The following is a 25,045-nucleotide window of genomic DNA, read 5'->3' as shown; positions in this document are numbered from 1 at the left end:
TTTATAATCAAACAATTGATATTGGCTTACTTTTTAACATGATATTGATAAATTAATTAAAGTTATACGTATTGCACTTTATTCCATATTAAACCTATATGTTGTGTACCTACTGAAATATATTATTGCGTATACCTACGGCAATATCATACGTTTAATTTTATTTCAGATAGGGTGTTCACTAAAGACTAAAAACACTAAAAGTCATAAAACCCCTAAGTTACGTCTGGTTTTCAGAGATTTCAATGGTTGATCGATATTTTTTTGTAAGAGTAGAAAGTAGGTATTATACCTAATAACGTAATAATTTTCGGAAGTTGAAAAATATTGATACCGAGTTAATAAATGTCGTGAGAGAAAAACAATTTTTATTAACATTAAATTAAATTAAAGAGATGAGTGACTATGTGAGTTGCCAATAGACACAGCATACTTAATTAGTATATAAATTCATAAGTTCAATGTGAAATTTATACTTTATAGTATTTGTTAACAATATTATAAAGTAGTACATAATAGCAATGATTTATTTGACGAAATTACAATTAAATACAAACATATAACATAAAACCGAGAGAGACAAATTTAGTTTATTATGAATACAGATGGTAATTTATTATATATAATGAATCTTTTAAAATAGATAAACATATTTTGATAAGGTCCTCCATAGCGAGGTTGTGTAATTGGAAAAATGACTTTAAAAACCTGAGGCCGCGAGCTCCAAACCAAAGTCTCAACACTGCTCAGTTTCCGATGCCTTATTGTTGTTAAAGCCTCGGAATACTCGGTTCATTGATGTTTTTCCTCTCTTCATTTATTACACTATCTATTTTTACTTAAATATATTATGATAATAATAAATTATGATATATGATAAATTATCATTGTAGATTACAACATGCATTTTATGCAAAATCCGGTCTTTATTGATAATATTTGATGACTTGTGGCTTAAAACCACATCAAATATTTATTGATCTACCAAAAACTTGCAGTGTATAAGATTTTTGTGCATTTTATTATATAATATTTTAATTATTAAATGCTTTTACATTGAACGTAATATATTTATTAATTCACGCTTGAGCTTTTTCGAGAATATCGGGTTAGTTATAGTAAAACGCAAATAGAAAGTAATTTAAAAAGTCAATAAAATACCGATTAACCTACCTGCCCGCAGCACTGTACAGCTCATGTTAACATTGCACACGCACCTATCATACCCAAATATCATGCATACGTGTATATAATAACGTGTTGTATTTTTATTTTTCTAGACCGAAGTTTTTTGGTAGCCAATGCACAGCAAGCCGGCTGTAACATAATCTACTGCTCAGACGGTTTTTGCCACATGACCGGTTACAGCCGGGCTGAGGTAATGCAGTGCCCGGCGATATGTGAATTCCTCCAGGGGCCGATGACGTCGCAGCACGCCGTGTCCGTGGTCAAGGAAGCGCTGGCCGCGGGCATGGAGAGACATTTTGAGATACTCTACTACCGGAAAGACGGTAAGACTACCTGTAGACTTAATAACTATAATAATAATCGATATTATTGAGCATTATACCCACGATAAGAGTAAATATTATAATATGTAATTTATAAGTGTGGTTTTTTTTTCAAATTACCATTAATTGACGTCTTGACTCTTGAATTATAGTCATTGTGACACATTGAGATCATTTTTGTTTTAAAAGGGTTCATAAAATCTTTTTCTTATTCGTGATCGAAGGTTCATAGTCGTCGTGTGTGGATAGTAAATTCAACTATTTGATTTGGGCGATTGTAAACTCTCCCGATGGTTAACTCTCCCGGGTTTAGTCCAATACTACCTGACGGGAACATGTAAACTCTCCCGGGTCTAGTTCAGTACTACCTGAAGAGAACATGTAAACTCTCCCGGGTCTACTTTAGTACTACTAAGCTAGCTGGGGAGCATGGGGTATTATTCGTTTTACACAATTAGAATTGGTTGAGCCATTATAGTCGATATCGTTTTAAATATTTAAATTAAAAATACTCTAACGGTAATTATATATTTAAATAACAAATACAGGTTATCACAAGATAAATACAGATTAAATACGGTAATAAAATTCATAATAAAAATTATAATCACAATCTCTGCAGTGTAGCCAATTCATAGAGTAGCAATAACATTTAAAATAACTCGGGAGAGTTTGCACATTTCTTTCAGGTAAACATAATATTGACCCGGGAGAGTTTACACATTTCTTTCAGGTAAACATAATACCTAAAACCCGTAATACCCGGGAGAGTTTACCATCGGGAAAGTTTACTAGTTTTAAAAATCGGGAGACTTTACCATACAATCGTGAGAGTTTACCATCGCCCTTTGATTTAAGGGGCTTGCACGTAATCTATATTTTATTGGAAAAAATGTTTTACAAGATATACTCTAATGCATCGTAGAGTGATCCGATGTCGATATTTTTTTTTTTTATTGGATAGAGAAAAATATATTACAGTGGATTGTCAAAATTATATTTCCAAACCATATAATACGATTTTGAATTTTGCCAATATTTACAAGCTTTTGTCTAATGCGCCCAATAAGAAAATAATCATCTTTCTAGCGAAAAAAAAATGTAATCAAATCAGACTCCTCTAAGATGTGTAAGAAATTTCTGTAAAGCGTGTTTCGAGCAAAATTTCTTGTTTTTCATGTTTGGTTGGAAGTGCTGTTGACATATATATAGGCACATACAGTACGTGCGAGGATAGCCCGGTACTCGTTACGCATTCACACTAATCTTCATTGACAACTAATACAAAATGTCGTGATCGACGGAAATGAAAATTGCATGTTTCCTAAATATTGTTCTATATTAAAAACGTACGAGCAGACCCTTAAGAGTAAAATATGTTTCTAAATCATGTCCTATCAATGAGGTATGATGTGTAGCACAAATACATACAAGTAGTTTGTTGAATTTCGTGTACTTAAAAAGTCAGTTAAAACAAAATATTATATTATAATATGTAGGTTCATTAGATATTTAGATCTCTTATATTTTAATACACGTTTCACTCTCAAAGTAATCTTTTCACCTCAACTAAGCTAATTACCATAGTTTTTCTATTCAAGTCATTACCTACAGTTAAATATTCATTGAACGTTTTGTTTTCAATAGACCAATCATTTTTATCCCAGGCTTGTCCACCATTGTTAGGTAGGTTATTTTTAAATGGATAAATATAAATTATATTGAGCTATTTATTAATATTGACAATAACTTACGAAAATTGATTTATAGTATGTCGCTATAACTATTATTTCTTTCGCCAGTTGGTTTAACAATTGTGTGGTATAAAATCTTAGATTTAACATCAATAACATCATTAAACAGTAAACTCGTTCCATATCTATCGTTCTTATACTCAATAAAAGGGAAAATGTATAAGCTCAAAGCCCAAGCTTGAGATATTTAATTTTATAGAGCCGATGTACTATTTGAACAAAGGTCATTTATCGTGTATAGTCTTGAAGAGTATGCGCACCGTAGTCTCTTTAATATTAGTCAGCCAATAAGACGGAGTAGGAGCTCGTAAATCGTTTCGCTGCGTTATTTAGAGGACGAAAGTTTACTAGAACGTCTGGAACCGATGCGTATGTATATATAATATTATGTATATACCAATTAATATAATATATAAGTCTTGTGAACACGGGCTTATAATCCAAGCGATCTATTATAATATATTATTGTATATAATAATATTTTATTGCTATTCAAATAAATCGAGTCTTTATAATTTTAAACCACTTTTAACTAATTAGTAATTTGTGACCGTGAAATATGTTTGGCGGTATTTATTTTAAATAATTTAATGTTAACTTGATAAGTATACACTATACAATCATTTTTAGTTTACAATATTAATTCTAGTTTATTTTTTTTCTTTATTATAGTGAATCATTTTAAATTAATTTTACTCCCATTATAATATTACATGCCTATACCTAATATATTGGTACCTTGTATATATTTAATTTCTTCGATAAGTTATTAGTACTTTTGAAAATAAACATTATAATATATCATATACATTGTACACGTTCGGTTTTAAACTATTGTACATTGTTTAATCTATACATAATAGGCAGGTAACGCCGCGCTATTTATGTGTGCAGTATAGGGAACAGGATCGACAAAATTTGTAATTTATCATTTACCATTTGCTTCAAAAAACGATTTAATACATTCACGTTCTAGTTAAAATAGAATAAACACATTAATGTAATACTATAACAAACATTGAAATGAATGTTCTTCACAGGGTCATTAAAGTTCACATATATTTGACGTTTGACCTAGATTTCTACTACAATTGTTACGGGTGACACTGGTTTTTGAATTATTATCTCGATGTAATCGAATGATGATATTTTAATGAACCATTGGGTCCAGGACCGACGGCTTATCCTGAAAATTGGTTTCAATATTACATTACATAGACCTCCGGAGATTTCATATAACATTTAATATCTTATTTATGAGTTGTAAATATTATATTTTAAAACACAATGCCATCGAGAAGCCGAAAGACAATGAACATTTCCCTAAAGACGTGCAGTATTGTAATCCATAATTCTTTGAAATTGCGTCATAGCAGTTTCATACATATCTAATAATACCATAAAATCTAGTAATATTTAAAACGTGATGTCATTATCCTTAACCATTTGTATAGGGTAGACATGTAATGCCAAATTGTCAAATAAAATGATAATTATTATATCATATTTTGTGGCCACAAAACTTAATTACAAGTACATTCAGCATACCATTAAAACGTAAAATATACATTGTTTAGTACTTGAAAACATATTAAGATTTAGAATTTGTGAGTTATTAAAATGATGGGCAACCCTGTTAAATGCCGTAATACATTCCAAAAAAGGAATTTTGGCTTAGGTACCCACTATTTTCATCAAAATGGAGTACGGCCCATGAACGTTTTGAAAATCAATATAAACGTGTCGACTGACACAATGGACGTGATAGTCAGTGCACGCAGCTTTTGCACATGTGGATGAAGATTTTTCTTAAAAAACATTCTTAATTATATGAATGCAAACACAATTTAATGTAATTAAAATATACAAACATCGTAATAAATATGCCATAGTAATATAGGCATAATTATTGATCATTGCAAAATTAGAAAAACATATTAAAATATATCGTACAAATGTACAATATATTATTATAACTATTATATTAATATAGGCAATATAAGTAGCTTATAAATTAAGAGTTGTATATACGACATGTATGTAAAAAGTTATGATTAAAAATCAACTAGTGACAGTGTAAAATAAGAAAAAACGCAATTCCATATTATGGTATTATGATTGTTCTGTTGAAATAATTAAATATCCAAACGAATTGTGTTATATTTACAGTAGAACCTCGATTAATAGTCGAACTAATTGGGACCGAACGTAGTTCGGATACGCAAAAGTTTGGATGTTGGAAATATCAAATTAAAAAAACTATGTATAATAATTATGTATTAATTATTAATTATTTATCATTATTATAATATTTTATTAGAGTTATTACATACATTAGATTATAAGAAATACATTACATTATTAATCAAACGGCATTTCCATTGCTTTGTCGATTTAATTAAAATTATTATATGTTGCAAAATGAAATATAGAAAATTATTTAAAATATAAAAATACCTAAATATTAACAATTTTTAATATTATACTTAATAATTATTGAAAAAAATTGAATATCATTATTTTATTATTTTAAATTTATTATATACTTACATTTTTGTTTTAGTTGAAAAAGGAATCGACCTATTTTAAATTTGATCGAAAAGTGAATTGGCCTAAAAAAGAAGGGTAAGGTTTTGGTTGAAAACGGACTCATCCCTAATTATAAGTCAAAATCGAGATATATGATAAATTCGATAAACCAGTCGGCAAAACGGCCGGATACGAGTTTTCACGTTCGGATACGCTAATTATAGTTCGGATAATAGAGGGTTCGTATAACGTAGGCTCATATAATCGAGGTCCTTCTGTATTACATTATACGTTTTAATATATGAGAACTAATAGATATTATATAGCTCATATGATCTAGAGAGTAAGACTATATCTAAATGTATTAGTGTTAGTTGATATTTCCTATGCGTTTTTTACAAAAATGATTTAAAGATCAGAAACTGAAATATACAATTAGTATATTATAAAATTAATATAATATTGATTATACACGTCATGATAATTAAAATATATATCATCTCAACCAAAATGGTTAATATAAAATTTAAGCTTAAATGTTTTTTTTTCGAGTTGTAAATTGATCTTGGTTAAGTTGTGTCTAATATTTTATTTTTACCAATTCGTTTCACAATATATTTTTAAAATATACTATATAAAAAATGCATTGTTTTCATTTAAAATTAAAAAAAACTGTTATCATAATACTATTATATTTTGTTTTGCCATCCTTACTTCCTTAGAATATATATTATACACAAGGGCGGTATGTTTCTATAACGTATATATAATATTCTTGTGGTTTGGCGAAAATACTGACTTCGATTTTAAAATCCAGAACGAATACAAGACAATATCGTAAGTTATTATTATCTTTAAATACAATGGTTGGCTTTAGTACGATATCGTGTTCTGTACTACTGCTGTGCTCCCAAAACTTATAGATTACGCTTCTTATTTGAATTTATAAATCTGAGACTCCTTTAAGAACGCTGTCAGTATTTTCACTTGATACCTATATAATATAAACAACAGTTACTATATTTTGTATACACACAGTTTCAAGTATAGAGATTTACAATACTATATACAGGGTGATTCTTTTAAAGATCAACCCATTTTCTTGAAAAGTATCAAAGTTTTCAAATTTTTTTATATAACTTGAAGTTATAACAAAACAATTTTTTTGAAAAAATTACATCTTTTACTATATTTCATCGTTATAATTTAATTAGGTTTTCGCCTTTTTGAATGACATCATACAGTATTTATCAACTAGGAGAGTAATGGCCCAACCTGTATTGCGGGGTAGGTATCCCGGTGACACTTCACTACGTTCGTTAAAACTTTAATACTTATAAATAATTAACTATAAATACCCATTCAAAATGTTTTGCTTAGGATATAAATTTAAAAACGTATAGAACTAACAAAAAAAAAAAATATATATATATTAAAATGATCACTTTCTATATTTCAAATATGTCTCAAATTGGCAATTGCGACAAATTCTGCAAACTATATAAAAAAAATATATAAAAACATTATTTTTTTTAAAGAAAACTAGTTTTTTTTTTTTTTAATCGCTCGTATCGTATTTAATAATAATAATAATAATATTGATAAATGATAATATACCGTGTGTCCCAAAAAACAGGGGCCACTTTACTACTCATTACCATGAAAATATTTTTCAATTCTGTTTGCGGGACATTAAACTAGACTAATGGATCATAAATTTCTATGACTTACAATTTTTTTAACACATGTATCTTGCGCATGCGCAATAAAACTTACATTTTTTTTTATGGCAACCTGTAATTTGAATATCATATTCGGGTTTATCGATTTTTTTCAAGCCATTTTGATGCATCAACTTGTGTCCTAAACCCAAAATTGACTAAACTAGATCTATGAAGAATTAAAAAAATTAAAAAATTAAATTAATTTAATTTTTTTTTTCTAACTGTAGTACGTACTTATTTTTTTTTTTTAAACACCATGCAACAAACAATCAAAATTATTATTATTAAATTAATTAACTATTTACTATTTATGAATTATTATCTTATTTTATTATTACACATTATGAAATTGCATATGGTCGTAATTGGCCGAGACCAAAAAAGAAGAAGAAGTGTATTTTTGTTTCCATCAGAATTACCTATAATTAAGTATCTATTAAAATAATAATGAGCATTGGTATTTCTATTTTTGTTATTTACCTACCTATTATATACCTATTAAAATGTGGAACTTATTATAAATTTAATTTTTTAATTTTTTAAATTCTCCATAGCTCTAGTTTAGTCAATTTTGGGTTTAGGACACAAGTTGATACATCAAAATGGCTTGAAAAAAATCAATAAACCCGAATATGATATTCAAATTACAGGTTGCCATTAAAAAAAATGTAAGTTTTATTGCGCATGCGCAGGATACATGTGTTAAAAAAATTGTAAGTCATAGAAATTTATGATCCATTAGTCTAGTTTAATGTCCCGCAAACAGAATTGAAAAATATTTTCATGGTAATGAGTGGTAAAGTGGCCCCTGTTTTTTGGGACACACGGTATATGAGGATAGTTTTTGCCATCACTGCGCGCCGTAACCACTGGAGTTGTACGATAACAGTGAAGATATTTTAGTGAGTGTACGATTGTGGGACATGCGGGTAAAGTCAACGGCCCGAGAACTATGACGTCGCTCGCAGTATGACGTCATCGAGTTATCCGTGATGTAACTACCGCCGCGGTCAACCCGTACCCTCCAACCAAGTGTAATAAGTGGTTATCAGTGGCACAGTGGTAGGGAACTTTGCGCGCGCGCTCTTGCGTATATATGTATGTTTATATGGCACGTTTACAGGGGAGGGACCTCGAGCGGCCGATCTTTGCGTCATGCATGTAGCTGCAGCTGCGCATAGTTAGAATAATCTTAATAGTATGCAAGTACTTACGCGCACTCATTTATGTATACACACGGCTAAGCAAAGTCGGACGGGGACTAAAGTTAAAAAGTAAAATGCTTATAGTTCAATAACTAGTCAAATTAAAAAAAATAGTCTTAACTAAAGTTCTATACATAGGAATTTTAGATGACACGTGTGTGTTCTACTTCCGTAGAATGTACCGATTTATCTTGTTAAGTGATACAAGTTTTGAAAACTGATTTGATTATTTAATTGTTTCGTCAAGTCATTTTTATGTTGATTTCCGACATTTTTTAGTTTCTGAAGGAGAACGATGAATTGATTTTATAATGTTGTGTCTATTTTTTTTTTTTTTGTGTCTGTATACATGATAAGTTGTCCAAATAATACTTCGATTTTCAACTTCAGTAGCTTTTTCGGTTGAAAAGTGAATCTACTCAGTGCATTGGGAAGTCAAATATTAAAATTCCAGTAGTTTTCAGAAGCGCCAAGGAATAACTTACTCAAAATCAATTTTTGAGAAAATCAAATTTTGATATTGGTGTAACTCTAAAACAAATTACCATAGACACATAACATTTACACTGAATGTGTAGACTGGAATTTTCTATACTTGATAAATTTTCAAAATATTTCAAATCTTTTTAAGTTATTTATAGACATTTGAAATTTTTGATCTTTTTAGTTTTTTTTATATATGACATAAAATTGTATTCTTTTGGTAAAAAAGCAACATAATACAAGGCTCCTAATATATTGTTGCAATGACAATTAAAAAATATTGAAAATATATAGCCACAATTTTTATTTAATAACCATTTCAAATTTTGACAAAATACCTAGAAATTACGAAAATTTGCAATTTATTTTTAGTTAGAAATTCATAAAAATTTATCTTTTTAAATCTAAGATTTGAAAATTCAATACAAGGTTCTTCATGAGTTTTATACTTTTATCAAATAAAAAATGTTTACCGGAAAGTCAAATTAAATTTTTATTAGTATTTGAATTACAAAAGAGGATGTTCACTCATTTTTTCTTGTATTGATATTCTTATTTTGATGTTATTGAATAATTAATGACTGTAGAAACTTGAAATTTATACAAAATGTTTATATTAGCAATTTTTATGTTTGATATAATTTTCAAAATATTTCTAAAATTTTTAAGATATTCATAGACATTTGAAATTTTCTGTTTTTTTTGGTTTTTTATTCTATAAATCTGAATACAATTTTATCCATTGGGTCAAAAATCTTGAGAATGTAATACAAGATTCCCCATAAGTTTATATAATAGCCATTAGAAAATATTAAAAATACATAGGTCCCAATGGCCAAGTTACTGATAGTTATTGCTTTAATAAAAAAAAAAAATACATAGACACGTATTTTTTTAAAACCATTTAAAAATCAAATTTTGACAATATTTATTAATTGAAAATTTACAAATTTTTTGGCTGTTAAAAAATTATAAAACGTTGAACTTTTATAGCTAAGGATTGAAAATTAAAAACATAGTTCCATGTAAGTAGTTGATTTCGCGACAAAAAAAAATCTAAAAACTATACAAACACAGTTTTTTTAATAGTTTTTTTAATAGTTATTTTAAGTTCAAATTTGGATGAATTTACCTATTAAATAACCTAAAATAACAATTTTAGATAAACTACTGTTATTAAAAATATTATTCCTGAGTACTTTAAACTGTATATACTATGAATGACTGAGTGAGTCGTGTGCATAATTAATTTGATTGGATTAATTTAGAATTTATTTTATAAGAACCTATATTTATTTTTATTTTTAAATAATAGCAATATAATTAGTATATTACAATAAAACTATAAAATATCCTAGCCAAACTAATCGTCTCCGCTCAGAATCATTTTTGGTTTACATCTGGTTATCTGTTTTAGAATTTTTATCGCAGACCGAATTAATATGTTGGTTATAGTCTTATAGAACAAAAATAAAAAGTTATTTTTTAACTTTAATAAATAGTTTATGTAATTTGTTTTACATTTTTTTCTATTATACATAAATGTTAATTGTTATTAAAAAAAGGCTGGTGTTTGCTCATTGTTAGGTGGTCACCTATCTAATTTAAAAATATTTATTTTCAACTTTTATCATGATTTAGTTAATAATATATTTTAAACATATTTTGCAATTTAAATTAGTTACTCAAATTAATTTAAATTTTAAAATTACTTTAACTTGATTTAGTTAACACTTTTACTACACAAATTAAAATAGTTTACTTTAAAAATATGGTTAAAATGGTGAGCTTTGTCATGACAAATGAGACTTCGAAAAGCTTTGATTTGGCAAAGCGAAACGAAATCGAATTCGTATAAGCACACATGCATACAGGGACACACGCACACACTAACAAACACTGCAACGAGATTAGCAATGTGCGTACCCCATTACGACAACCCCGAGAGCAATAATGGTCGGTATGCGTGTGCGTCCGGTCAAAACGTAAATAATATTGTTTTTGACGAAAATATATGAACGTTGAATGATTAATAACACTTACGAAACGCAGAAAGAATCGACGGGTTCACGACAGCTAACCCTATTGGGTGAAAATCCATCCACTAAACCTTCGGTTCGTATCATTTATTTCATCAAAAAACGACCGAGGTGAAAGTAAAATGAAAATAAAATCTAAAGCTTGCACCTAAATCCAGCGATTTCGACACCGTTTAATCCGATCTACGCCACTTTCGCAACTGTCGCGTCTATTAGAACTCCCTATTCGAGTTTCTCACAGTATTTTAGTTTATTCATATAATTTTTCACACACCATGAATAATCGCAATCGATTCCCACGAGCCTCTTTTGAAATTATCCCGTTCGTTTATTTATTATTGTGCATATTGTGTAGGTTTATATTATAATAGAACACACATTATATTAATAAGTGTATTATATCATTATTATTATATATGTACCTACGCATCGGGATAGCAGGGAGTGTGAACGACGGAAAACATTACTGTGGCATTGCCAGAGACCACATTCAAAGTTTAAAATTTAGAAATGTTTTCTACTACCTACCTATAAAATTATTTTACGAGTGTTCATAATGTTGTTCATCGGTCGTACACCACGTTATGAATTTAAAAAAAATTGTGAATTGAAATTGTATTATGTATATAGTACATGATAATATTTCATTAACATTTTATATTATGTGCAATATACTCGCTCAAAAATTGAATTACAAATGTTCTCGATCGAAATTTAAAAATAAACGTTTTACATCGTTGAACTTTAGTTTTTTTTTATACATTCATGAATATTATATCGTAGTGCTTTAAATTTTGTTTTTATATTACACTGGCAATTTCTAAGCAAATGTATTGTACGTGTCTCGGTGAAAACCCCATCATTTTAAAACCAACCTCATTATTCGCTTTTCTCGGTATCGAATTCAACATAACATGCGCGTACCTATATTTGTTTATTTTTTTTGGAATTATTAACAACGTAATCTCAATGTGAGTTCTACGTTGTTTGGAATTAATCATTGAAACTATCTAAACTATTATCAATACAACTTTATTCAATCAAAATTGTATATGGTGAAATAATGCAATAATCATTATCGGAATTATTAAACAAGTATTATACGATTATTTGGTAAATCTGGACAAATAGCACAGTCGACTTTTGTTTGTTTGACAAAAAAAATAAAATAAAATATGTGATTAAATTTGATTTCGAGCTTAAATAAATGTAACTTTTAGAAGCATTTTAATTTTCCAAAAGGGCTATAAAGTCAATTTGGTGTTATAATATTATTCAAATAATATAAATACTAAGTGTAAAAATATATTCTTCGCAGAAGATACACTATTTCTGTGCTAATAAAAGCTAAAAATTTACGTTTTAAAATTAAAATATATTTTGTGAACAGTTGAACGTATTTAAAACACATTTTATATATAATATGATTAGTACAAACACTTCTCCTCATAATTATAATAATTAGGGCTGTGAATTCATAGGAAAGTGCATTTTTTTTTGGTGATTGTAAAACATAGCTTTGTGAGTACATAATTTGAATTATGTAATAACGAATACATCTATGAAACTTTTATTTTGCATATTTTTGCATTTATTGACGTTTTTAATTTTTTAGGTCATTTTTTCCCATTTTTAGGTCATATTTTGCTTTTTTAGTTCATTTTATAGTATTTTTAATCAAATTCCGTCAATTGACTTGTTTGAAAACATTTTTTTTTTATTTTACACGGGCTGTAAATATTATGTCAAATTTATATTTTATTAAATAATATATTACACAAGTTTATTTTTTTTTTAAATACTTTTTAAACACTTTTTTGTACTAATGTTTAATATCCTGTATCCAATATTAATATAAGTATAAAAATTAAATTAAAAACCATTTTTAATAAATTTTATACTATAATTTTTGACATTTTATATTCCTTTTTTTTGCATTTTAAGTTCATATTTTATTGCATATTTTTGACATTTTTAATGCATTTTTTAAGGTTTTTTAGTGCATTAAATTCACAGCCCTAATAATAATACTTGTTTTCTTAAAAGTTGAAAAATATTAATTTAATTTTACCAAGGTTATAGACATTCTGTATTTTTACAACATGGCCATTGAATCTCAAATAAATTTAAATGTTCTATACTTCTATTAATCCAATATTTTGTTTTATTTTTCTCAACTTAATACAGGTAATTTAATAATTCTATTTGCCATATTATAATATTACCTATATATTGTAAACTATTTAAGATGAAATTTAAGATGATCCAACTATAGTTAATGTTTTATTTATCTCTTGTCTCTTATTGTTAAATATACTCGTAAAAATATCATTTTTACAAAAAAAAATTTAACTAGAAGTGTTCTTATTTTTTTATTTTTTTTTATTGCATTTTGATTTTAATAATTTATATGTTTTTTGTTGAAAAAATATTTTGTCTTATAATCACTAGAATGTAATGTCACTAGAAGGTAACACATTAAAATACATATGTTGAATATTGATTTAATTGAATTATTTGAAGAAAAAAAAATGATAACATTTTGCTTTCTAAGGTTAATAACAATATTATAATAATCAAGTTAATAATTTGCCATAAAAAAATGAAAAGATTTTAACATATTAACATTTTAAATTTGAATAGATAATTTTAATTATCTTGAAAAAGTTATTTAAGTTTCTCATTAGTTGTGATTTTTGTAAGTAAGTATTGTGTGGCCATCTATGCAGAATTTAGTTACCTATATACTTACTTACTTCGTATTTTCATGGTAGTTTGGGATGAAATATTCAATAATTTATATTTTTTGAATTCGTAGGATCTAGTCGAATGAAATTAGTGCCCCATATATTAGTAAATTTATTTATAACAAGGGTTGGTATGTGTGTGTGTCTCTGAGAGTGCCACTCTAGCATAGGGATGATGGCAACGTGTATATAGAATGGCGTTACTGTCATTCCGACAATTTGGTCACAATGTTCGTTTATTTTTTTTCTAATTTGTATTGTCACAAAATCTAAGAACATTTCTTAATAAAACAAATAGGTGATGTTTTGAATATTTTGAATATTTTCACGATATTTATCGTTACAAAAGACTTAACATTATAATTTATTTATTTTTTATTCATTATAAAAGTTGAAGTTGTTAATTTTTCCAAATTAAAATACAATTTGAATAATTCTTCCCTACTCATACATCATTATAGCGTAATATATTTTAAATATACATTAAATATTTGATATAGTAGATATAAACTTAAATGTATCTGTATAAAATATAATCTATATATTATGATAAACTCATGTATGGAGCACGACTCGTTTAAAAAGTTTATCTAAATAATTCATGTTTATCTATTGTTATTATTTTTAACTGTTTGAACTTTGAAGTAGGTATAATAAATCAAATTCCCGGATTTGTTTATAATAATACTATGTATTTTTTAAAACTTATGCTTTGTGAATTATTTATTAATGAATATTTATGGTTTTAGAGATATTTTGCTTGTTTAGAATTTGTAAGTGTTAGTTTTAGGTATATTTTCATACATTTTTATATATTAGACGAATGCTATCAGAACTATTTTGTTGAGTATTGTTTTATTTATGACTTCACGTCAAGAATGTTTAAATATTACAACTGGAAAATAACTGAATGTTTATTAAATGATTGAATGGTGCCGTGCGTATATTATGAAGTGGATTTTTTTTGTAATCACCGATAATTACTCTTCACTGCTTTCTTTTAGCTAATAAAAATTCAAAGTAAACATATATTGAAAAAAATTAGTGTTTTTTTTACATTTTATTGTGTGTATTATTTTTCAAATATTAATGCAATTTATCCGAGGACATATTTTGGAATTTTTCGAATGAATAAAAGAGTGGTAAAAAATAATTTTTTTAGTGTTTTAACTTCCGAGATGCGCTTATTATGTTGTGAATCAATTCTTAACGTTTTTATTTTACGTTCACCTCGCGATACCGATCGATTATTCATATTTCACCACTTACAAATTTATAGTACATCATTATAATTGCGTAAAATCTTACTTACTGTGTGTATCATAATTTTTGTTATTATTATATGAGCGTTTGCTTGCATAGTACATTATTGTTCATAGCGTAATGACCCGCTGTAGTGTGTTTAGTTCATTCGGAATTATCTATTGTGCCACTGCTGGTTTTGTGATGTTTTCAAAGCATTTCGAAAATAAGTTGTTTTACATTCACCATGTATTGTTAGAGGAGTGTTTTTACACTCCTTCGTCTGCCATGCTGATTTCTGATGTACGGTGTGTTCGACTCTAGTCTTCTAGACGCATGTGGGAGAAGCCTCCACAGTGAATAAAATATAATTACATACCTAGATATAAATTATACAGAATGTAACAGAACAAAGAATTGACAATTTAGTATAATAACTTGTTATAGGTAGGTACTTAAATACTTAGTGAATAACTTGTATTCTTATTGATATATATATATATATATATTTTAATATATATCCATGTTTTAACAGAGATCGGAAGGTTAATTTCCTCAGAAAAGTTACTTTTATAATTTTAATATGTACCTAAAAATTCCAAAATGCTATAAATATCACTAAAATCAAGAAACGTGTGCTAAATACAACTTTGTTTAAAAAAAAAAAAAATTAGTTCTTCAATTAAATATTTTAATACTTTTAATATACATCTTTTTTTTCTTTCAATTTTAGAATTTGTATACGTTTTTCGGTAATTATATAAGGAGTCAATGGCAGTTGTCCGAAAATTGATAAGAGTGGTTATAAAATGATCAGAGTGGTTATACGATGGTTACAGTGTGACCAACTTGAGGTGGCGTTGCACAGCAAGTCGAGGGATATTTTCGATTTGCGGAGCGTAGCGACGAGTGCCGCTAGCATGGCATCACTGACATGCATCACTCTAAATTATTTCGTATTGGTGTCACTGCTGGATCTCTGGTATATGTTGGTCTAGACTTGTGGTATATACTTCCTTATCATTTTTCGGACAACTGCCCTGTACCCTTATATAGGGTTAGGTTAGGATGCCCACTCCTCAGAAACTAGTTAGATGAACCAGCTATTGCGTTACTATATCAAATGTTCCAATAATTCCAATTCTATTTTAGACATGCTGGATGCCTGAATGAGTAGGGGATAAAAAAATCAACAAAATACATTAATTCTGCGTTTATAATAAGTCATTAATTTTTGTATATTTTAAAAATTTACTAAAAACCATTAAAATACGAAACTATTTTAAACGGAATTTGGTGTATGATTATTATAAAGGAAGTATAAAACAATTTGTATCTTATATTGGATGTGCTAAGACTTAACTAAAGACAATTTAAATGCTAGAGCTTCTGTGCCCTGTTAATAAAAATATTCGAATTAAATTTAAAGAAAATCAATAATAGTACAGTATATTTTATTATACGAATGGTTTGATAATTATCAATTATTACATCTGGTAGTTCTTTGCGTTACACATTCATTACATACCTATTCGATAGGGTTGGGTTCGTGTAATATAATGGAACACTAGTGGTTTTTTTAAAACATTTTTTATATTCATGCTTTCTTAACTCAGGCGAAACGTTAGTGAATGAGACGCGGCCAGGCCATATATAATACGCGCGCGATAATATTATAGTATACATTTTTGTGTGAGTTTATTTAAAAAAAAATCCCAACAATTTGTATTGTAATATACTAGTGAATTCGTGACTGCTATATTATATATCGTCTTGGCGTGTCTAATGTCCGTACAATTATTATTTCTCGGGAAAATTACTACACAGTATCACGCTATTGCCCGAAACATATCATCCACATAATATAGAGTCGGGTCAAAAGGCCAAGTGCGACTTCGTGCACAGTGGCGGTGCATGCGTTGATAGAGTAAAGAAAAATTAGCTTTTCATAATATTTAAAAAAAAGATGCAAAACTCTTTTATGTATATAATATACGCCTTAAGTATTCCGATTTTGTTATATATTTATAATTTTTTAACCAAATAATTTTTCACAAAATAGTATGTTAAAAATTACAATCTATCCGTTAACAACAATGATTTACAAAAAAAAAAATATGATTCATCTCAAAATTCTATACTTGGGTTAGGTTAAAAATTAGATTAGATTTGAATGTCGTAAAAATAGAAATGTGGGAATAAGTTGAACGTTTTAATTAAAATCAAAGTCAATAATGTTGATTATTAGGTATTGTATACATTTTAAACACATACCTACACGATTGTTTTAATACAGAAAACATCGAGGTAGTTGATTATAATTTACTAAATTTTAAACATCCCATTGTATTTAAACTCGTTTACCGATCAATATTGTTGATCGTAAAGTTCATCAAACGACATTTTATTACGATATTATCTATAGAGTATACATCACCAAGCATACTTATACATGAGTAACAGATTCATTATTCATTAATTATGATTCCTTCTGATTCTGATTTTTGAAATACTTAATACGTAGATTGTTATAATTGCTTAAATACCATATTTTAACATAATTAGAATTGTTATGTCAATGAGGAGAAATTGTAACCTGACTTTTTAACTATATTTTTTTTCAGTGAACTGTCTATCAGATGACCTTTTTAAAAATGTTCTTATCAAAGTCGAAATTCAAACGAGTAGTATAGAATTATTAGCTCTTTAAGTTAAGGATATTAGTCCATAGCGATACATGTGTTAGATAAAAAGAAAAATCGTATCGTTACATGAGTACTGAACACTCTTTAAATGGTTTAAGAATTTAAGTAGGTATATGTTTGAAAACAATTTATGGTCGTCATTTCGTCAATTACACTTGAAAATTCAGAAAATTACCAATTTAATGTAATAATGCATCGTCAAAGTATGAATTGAGTGAACATGTTTGATGTATCATATATTATGTATGTTTCATGGATTTGTTTCTATGCACTTTCCATCGGCCATTATGTTAATATTAAAGCCTATCGGATTATAATGTATCAAGTATCGGGATTCAAACAATATATGCAGGCAGGTAGCTTATAGATGATCGTGCATTGAGGGCATTATTCTCAGTGTTTTCGGACCGGCCACGGCCGGTCGATCAATCTATGCCGAAAATAAATAACGTACTATTATAGGAAATTCCGAAGCGAATCGTTATTTTCATACCACCGGAAATTTCGCTAGACCAACGTATTATACAAAACGAAAATTTTGTTTTTGAGCACATCCAAGTATGGAATATACCGTGATTATAATTATAGTTGCGGTACTGTACCGGTGACGATAAAATAATAATTTGCAAATATGTTAGTATGCACTTTGTTTATAAAAAGCATAATAATGATATCACAGTTTATTAATTTATATAGTATGTACTTTAATTGGAGTTATATTTACAATACCACAATAATGAGGTATTGTATTTTAGCCATTGATATGACTTTAAAATAGCATAATAATTATACAACTAATTATACTTAAAAATTTTAAATTTACGTTTTAACTCAATTTAAATTAAAGGAATTGAGAAAAAACCTAAAAATATACATAATTTGTCCATTTATTTATTAAATATGTTTTTACTTGAATACATACAAAAATACAATTTACAATTTATTTGTAAAACTATTTAATTTTAATGCACGTTGCTACTAGAAGCATAATTCGTAGGCTCAAAATATTTTAATAATGTATTGGTACATATTAGGAAATAATTTTGTAGATAATATGTAGATTATATTAGTTAGTTGTAGCATCAAGTTCTGTTTTTTAAAGTTATGTGCGTGAGTTAGATTATACGTATATGCGTTCTACTCTTACAGCCTGAATATCAGTAGAAAGATAGATTTTTTTGTTATAAAATATCTTCTTAAGGTCAGAACATTTTTTTTTTGAATGTTGAGTACTTAAGTATTTTTTATTTTTTAGATTATTAAATATAAAAGTGTCATTACTGGGTGGCTGTTTTTATCAAGCTTATTCATGCATTAATTTTTTTTATTTTAGCTAATATTCTTTTATTAAGTTACAGTCTACAGATTATATGACAATAAAGGAAATAAAAAGATTATTAAATATATAACAAACATATTATTATTCACATTTTTATGTTTAGACAAATATCAATAATTTTTAATATTATTACACATAGTAAAATACAATTTTTAAATATTGGAAAAACAGATCATTGGGGATATCTTATTCTTTCCCACTGTTTGACTACCTCTGTACTATACTGTACGTACTAAATACCAGCATACCTCACACATACTCGGGGTATTGATTTACAACAATGACCTTTTCATTCTTAATTTGTATATGAACATAATATTATAAATTCTGTACATATATATATGTAACCTATATTTAAAACAAAATACCGAATTGGGCCACTGTAGTTGATTTTTTTTTTACAATTTTTTATTTTTATTTTTAATCGCGTACACATTTTTCCCTCTTTTTATCGTCATGAATAATTTATAGGTGGTCGTTACGTCACGTGGTGTCGGCGGTGGTGCGGTTTCGCCCGAGGTGATGTTAACGCGATATGCATAATATTGTACACAACTATTATGATTATAATATATTATTATTGCACACCATCCGTGGACCACAACACGGTCTCTAACATTATTGCATAGCATTACGGGGAATGCTATGATGACGATGAGACGCAAAGACGGTTCACGACATAACACATGAAAACCGTTAATAATATTAATTACAGGACGAAACAAATACACAGACACACACACACACACGTACGCGTACGCGAGATAAACTTACTCATATGAGTTGTCAATCGGTAAATACTTGTACTTTCTTTTTCGACCCACACACCTTCGCCACCGTCTCTGCCATTACTTTCTGTTATCTGGCCTTTGCGATGAGCATAGAAATCCAGCCATATAAAACTACTCACGCGTATCTATATAACATAGTCACGTGTGCACGTGTTCACAATTATGGGTGAGCTTTTCTACGTGTCCATAAGGTGTGTGCACCAACGTCCACAATGTGTTGTGTTTTGACAAACGCGTAGACCAAAATCCTAATCGTGGAGTGGACTAGAATGGACTCTTACACAGACGTCTACGTGTGACGAGTATCTGATGGGTTAGTTTGGTACTTACGAGATTGTGTGAAGTACATAATATAGTCTAAGGTACCATATTAAAACTGCAGTGAAGACGGAGAAACACTAATCGTACCTATTAGAATTATTGCGAAATATTCGGTTGATACCCAAAATGCAGATGAAACTCGTAATACTTTTTTTTTTTAAAACAAAATTTTCTCTTCTACATCACATATCATATTTTTCTCGTTTTCTCAAACATTCAAATTTTAATTATTTGAAATTTGAAATTTTTTTCAACTTTGATTTTTGGGTCAAAAATACTATTACTGCAGTGAAAACAATTGTATCATACTTATTGTCGAAAAAATAGATTGTACCTCATAGGCTGCTAAATTACTTTAAAATAAAATGTAATCATCCTAATACTATCGGGTTTTATCTTTAAAAGTTTTATATCGTCTTAGGTATCATGTCATTGTTGTCCCACAAAATAGTCGCTGATCGTTTTTTAAAAGAATTGCAAATTTATGATCTTATATTGGAAGCCAATTACTTCAAATATTGGAATGTACCAAATCGTACGATATGTTTAATTTATAGATCGATTGTCTTTTGACGCATTTTCACAATATAACTTTTGGATTTAAACAATATTATAGTTTGTTGATGGTTTTTAAAATTTTCACTTTTTCAGTGTTCGTTTTTGCATGAAAAAAATATATTTAATGAAATCAAAAACGAAATTTGTCGAATCAATACAGCACTATTATTATATGTAAGTAATTAGGTACTTACTACTGTTTCTATTAAAATTGGTTATACAATTTTAAATCAACTAGTTTTTGAGTAATTTAATTAATTATAATACCTAACTTTTGACTTTGATTTAAATTAAAAAAATGGCTTTTACAAAAACATAACATTATTTGCTTGCCAAACGGCTATGAATCACGTGTCAAATCAGTTTCAAATCGTACTGTAGACTCTACGTAGTGTTTATAAGTACCTACTTATCAGTTATCAACTTGCTTCGCAGGTTAAATATTATGGGAGTTGTGATTCGTAATTTTTCAGGCTCTAAAATGTTTATTATCAGGTACATCTATATACTTCATCCTAGATAGCAAAGTGCGACAATTTTGTTATTACATTAATGGCCCGCCATTCTAGTAAATATCGCGTGTCTACTTTTACTTAAGATTTTAATCATATTGAGAATTGATTTGATAACATACTGCAGCAGGAATTTATGGTCGCGTCTAGTTACGTATTGGCATGCGACGATATAAATACAACCAAATCAAATGTTACGGATAGTAATATTATATTATTATCAAATTAAATATATTGCTAATAGGGCTAGGATTTCAATGCATTTTTTTTTTAATCTTCATAACGTTGTGAGATGTGTCTCACATGTAAAATAACCAATTCGTTTAGAGAGATTTTTAATTGCTTATAGGTATGTCATTTTTTCAAACTATTTCTGAGACAAAAACAAAAAAAAATCACCTTAAATCTAAATGTAAAAATACATTGTTTTTTCATTTGTTTTACTACTTAGAACTACATAATAATTGGTTTAATTTTACTCATTAAACAACGATCAATAAAATATTTTTAGCTAAATATTTATCAGATAATTATTATTGTAATTAGTATTATTGTTAACTTAATTTAACTCTTGTATTGTCATTGTCAGAATAAAAAAATTAAACGTTAAATGTATATTTTTGGAAGTTTTTAGGCTATGAATGCATTTTCTCTTACGGCATTAAAATCTGAGCGGTAGTCATTAAACAGTTGATGGTACTTACCGGAAAATATACATAAGACGTACAATATTCATAAAACTGTAACCAATATTCGATGTAATCAACTGCATAATAGTCATACTTAAACGTTGCTTTGAATCACAACAATATTACCAAGATCCTATAAAACACTCGTTCAGCACTAGCTATTGTATATTTTATTATACATACTATTATAACTATATTATATGCGGGAGCTAACAAATTATGTCATTAGAATATAATATAGCATATCATGGAGCTGTATTATCTTTCGATGTAAACTTTGGAAGAATAAAATCATATAATGATATTCGCGTGACTCAACGCGGCTAAAAGCCACAAAAGTTGTGCACAAATACAAAATGTTATCCCATAACGTTAATGGATTTAAATTATGTAAATGTATAATGATATACATATTATATTGTTTGGGGGTGTTGTTTATTTCATTTTTCCGCTCACTCGGTTTTTGAATCGTGCGAGACGCGGCGCCGGTGGTCCGTTATAATGTGTGACACCATGAACGATAGTGACGGTGGCGTTGGAGAGCGAAAAAACATTCAAATGAAAACCGTTTCACGTAAATACGAGAAAAAAAGCTATAAGAAAATAAAGAAAACTACTACTATTAGTATATACTGATTATTCCGAGAAGCAAGGGCAAACGACGACGTCGGCAAAATAACGAATGACCGATTGCTGCTGATTGCGTGTACGGCAGAGTTCGCAAAACATAATATACTACGTACAAGCAGAGGGTTTTCCGTCAGATTTTCGGCGGTCAAAGTTTCGGCGAGTGCACAGCCGCGAATAATAACAATCTTATAGCTATATATATATATATAAACAGGGTGGATGTCCCGCGAGCTTTGGTTCACCATCACCGTCGATCCGCGACCGGTAATCTGAGTTGACGGAGAAAAGAGGTTTCTTCGGGAACGTCAACACAAAAATAGCACGTCGAAAAAACCAATCGCCCCAGTTGGCCGGTTGCCCGTCGCCGCCGTCCGCTGCAGCTGAGAACACGACGAAACCTAACGCGCCGCCGTGGACGAATAAAATTGTAATAAAATAAATATAAACACGCGGGAGAATAGCAAATAAATAACGCGATTACACAATACGCGTAACGTATAAATATAATAATATACAAACTGCAGCGTATTTTGATAGTAATTCGTAATATTATAATATTATAGTATTACGGCGAAGAAAACAAGTCAGGAGGGGAGGGGAACGAATCGTCATTATATTATTATTATTATTATTATTATTATGTTGTTGAGTCGTTCTTAAATTAGACAGCGATTTTTCGGTGTGATTTAAGTGGAGGGCCCGCGGCGACCTTATCGATCAACTCCGTTTGAGCTGGCACGTCTATATTCGGACTCGTCAATCAGCTACTAAGTTAAATATTCATATATGTTTTATAATATACGTGTACATTTTTCTTTCTCTGCTCGGTTATATGTTTTGTTTATTGTTCATTATCTTTACCGTTTGAAATACAATAAGACGTATTTAATATAATGATATATAACATTATAATACACCCGGGAAAAAGAAATTTAATAGATAAATCTTAAATATATTACATTAAATTAGAACGCGGACGAAGTGATACTGTTATTTTTAGTGGTCTGACGCTGACTTGCTCTGTATAACATTATGTATAACGAAAACAAAAATAAAAATAAATTTCTTTTGATTATTTTATAGACTTATAGTATGATATCGGAGTTTCTTTTATTATAATTCGATGTACCTCTATTCGTAAATATTTTATGGCTAATATAATTGAATTAAACGTAAAATGTAGTGTCACGTCATAGTACCAATGCCATCGATTGTCATATCGCTTAACACTAATAAATTCTCAAGTCCTAGTTGAATTCCCTATGTTGTTTCATGTATCGTTTCGCACAACTATTATTATGTATAATTAATGCAACTAATCTATACATGCCCTTTTTTAAGTTGCATTAGAAAATTTCTACCATAATCGATTTTTTAAATAATATACTGTTGTATATTTTTTAATTCAAACAGTTTGGTATAGTTTTAGTAGTATATAGATATAACGTTATAAATTCAGAATGTTACATCAAATATTATTTTGTTTATATCATAATTAAATTAAATGTAAACGCTACTGTTAGGTACAGTACCTATGTTCTTTAATATCTTGTTGATCTTTATACTTCTCAAGTTTATAAATATAATCAATTTCTTAAATTATACAGTCATGTTTTATGACTCAAACATTTTGTAGTAGTTGTAACGAATGTATTATAAAATTGTTTCAGTATTTTAAACAGTTGTTGCCAATATTTTATATCTCATTTAAAACAAATTGTCCAATTAAAAGTGACTTACTTTTTTATAATACAAACTTGATTACACGGCGATTCAGATAGGCAAATCAGGTACATCAGGTACGCCATAGTCAATGGATCATTTTTTTTTCCAGTAGGTATCTTAAAACCGAGTTATTTGTTAAAATAAGTGTTCATGCTTAAAATGAAAATAACTTAAACTCCGTACTTGGCTCATTATTTGTTCAAAATAAAAAAAATAAAAAGGAAAAAAATGACTTTGCATGATCGGTGTTTTCCACGTCAAATTCTCCGAAGATAAGAACTATATATTGACAGACACTAACGGACCAATAGCTAAAATGGACCATGTAAGATTAAAATCTAAGAGTTGCCGTTGATACTTCAGCAAATGTAGACTTCAGTTAAAACGGGTATGGTGATTCGCTGTCGACCAAAATAATTGACGTCTGGAAAATAAAGTTTCACAGAGGAAAGCGGACTAAGAAAATGTAGTGACGTTACAAAGTTTATCATTCGAAATAATATCATATTATGTTAGTAAAAATATTGTTCACATTTACAAT

At 28.4% G+C, this 25,045-nt stretch overlaps 1 protein-coding gene across 6 annotated transcripts in view; it reads left to right on the top strand.

The window, feature by feature from the left end:
• Positions 1-25,045, top strand: part of sei (potassium voltage-gated channel seizure) — a 136,106-nt gene that overhangs the window by 38,830 nt on the left and 72,231 nt on the right. For all 6 annotated transcript variants that reach the window (XM_089228280.1, XM_089228283.1, XM_089228282.1 and 3 more), the window contains one exon: positions 1,281-1,511. In XM_089228280.1, the coding sequence (XP_089084406.1) occupies positions 1,281-1,511 (231 nt within the window). The remainder of the gene's footprint in view (positions 1-1,280; positions 1,512-25,045) is intronic.

The sequence above is a fragment of the Diuraphis noxia genome, unplaced genomic scaffold, assembly GCF_037042655.1.
Source record: "Diuraphis noxia isolate RWA-SAM2 unplaced genomic scaffold, SU_Dnox_SAM2 contig0005, whole genome shotgun sequence".
NCBI lineage: Eukaryota > Metazoa > Arthropoda > Insecta > Hemiptera > Aphididae > Diuraphis > Diuraphis noxia.
The sequence above is the reverse complement of the archived record's forward strand: the minus strand, read 5'-3'. Positions and strand labels throughout refer to the sequence as shown.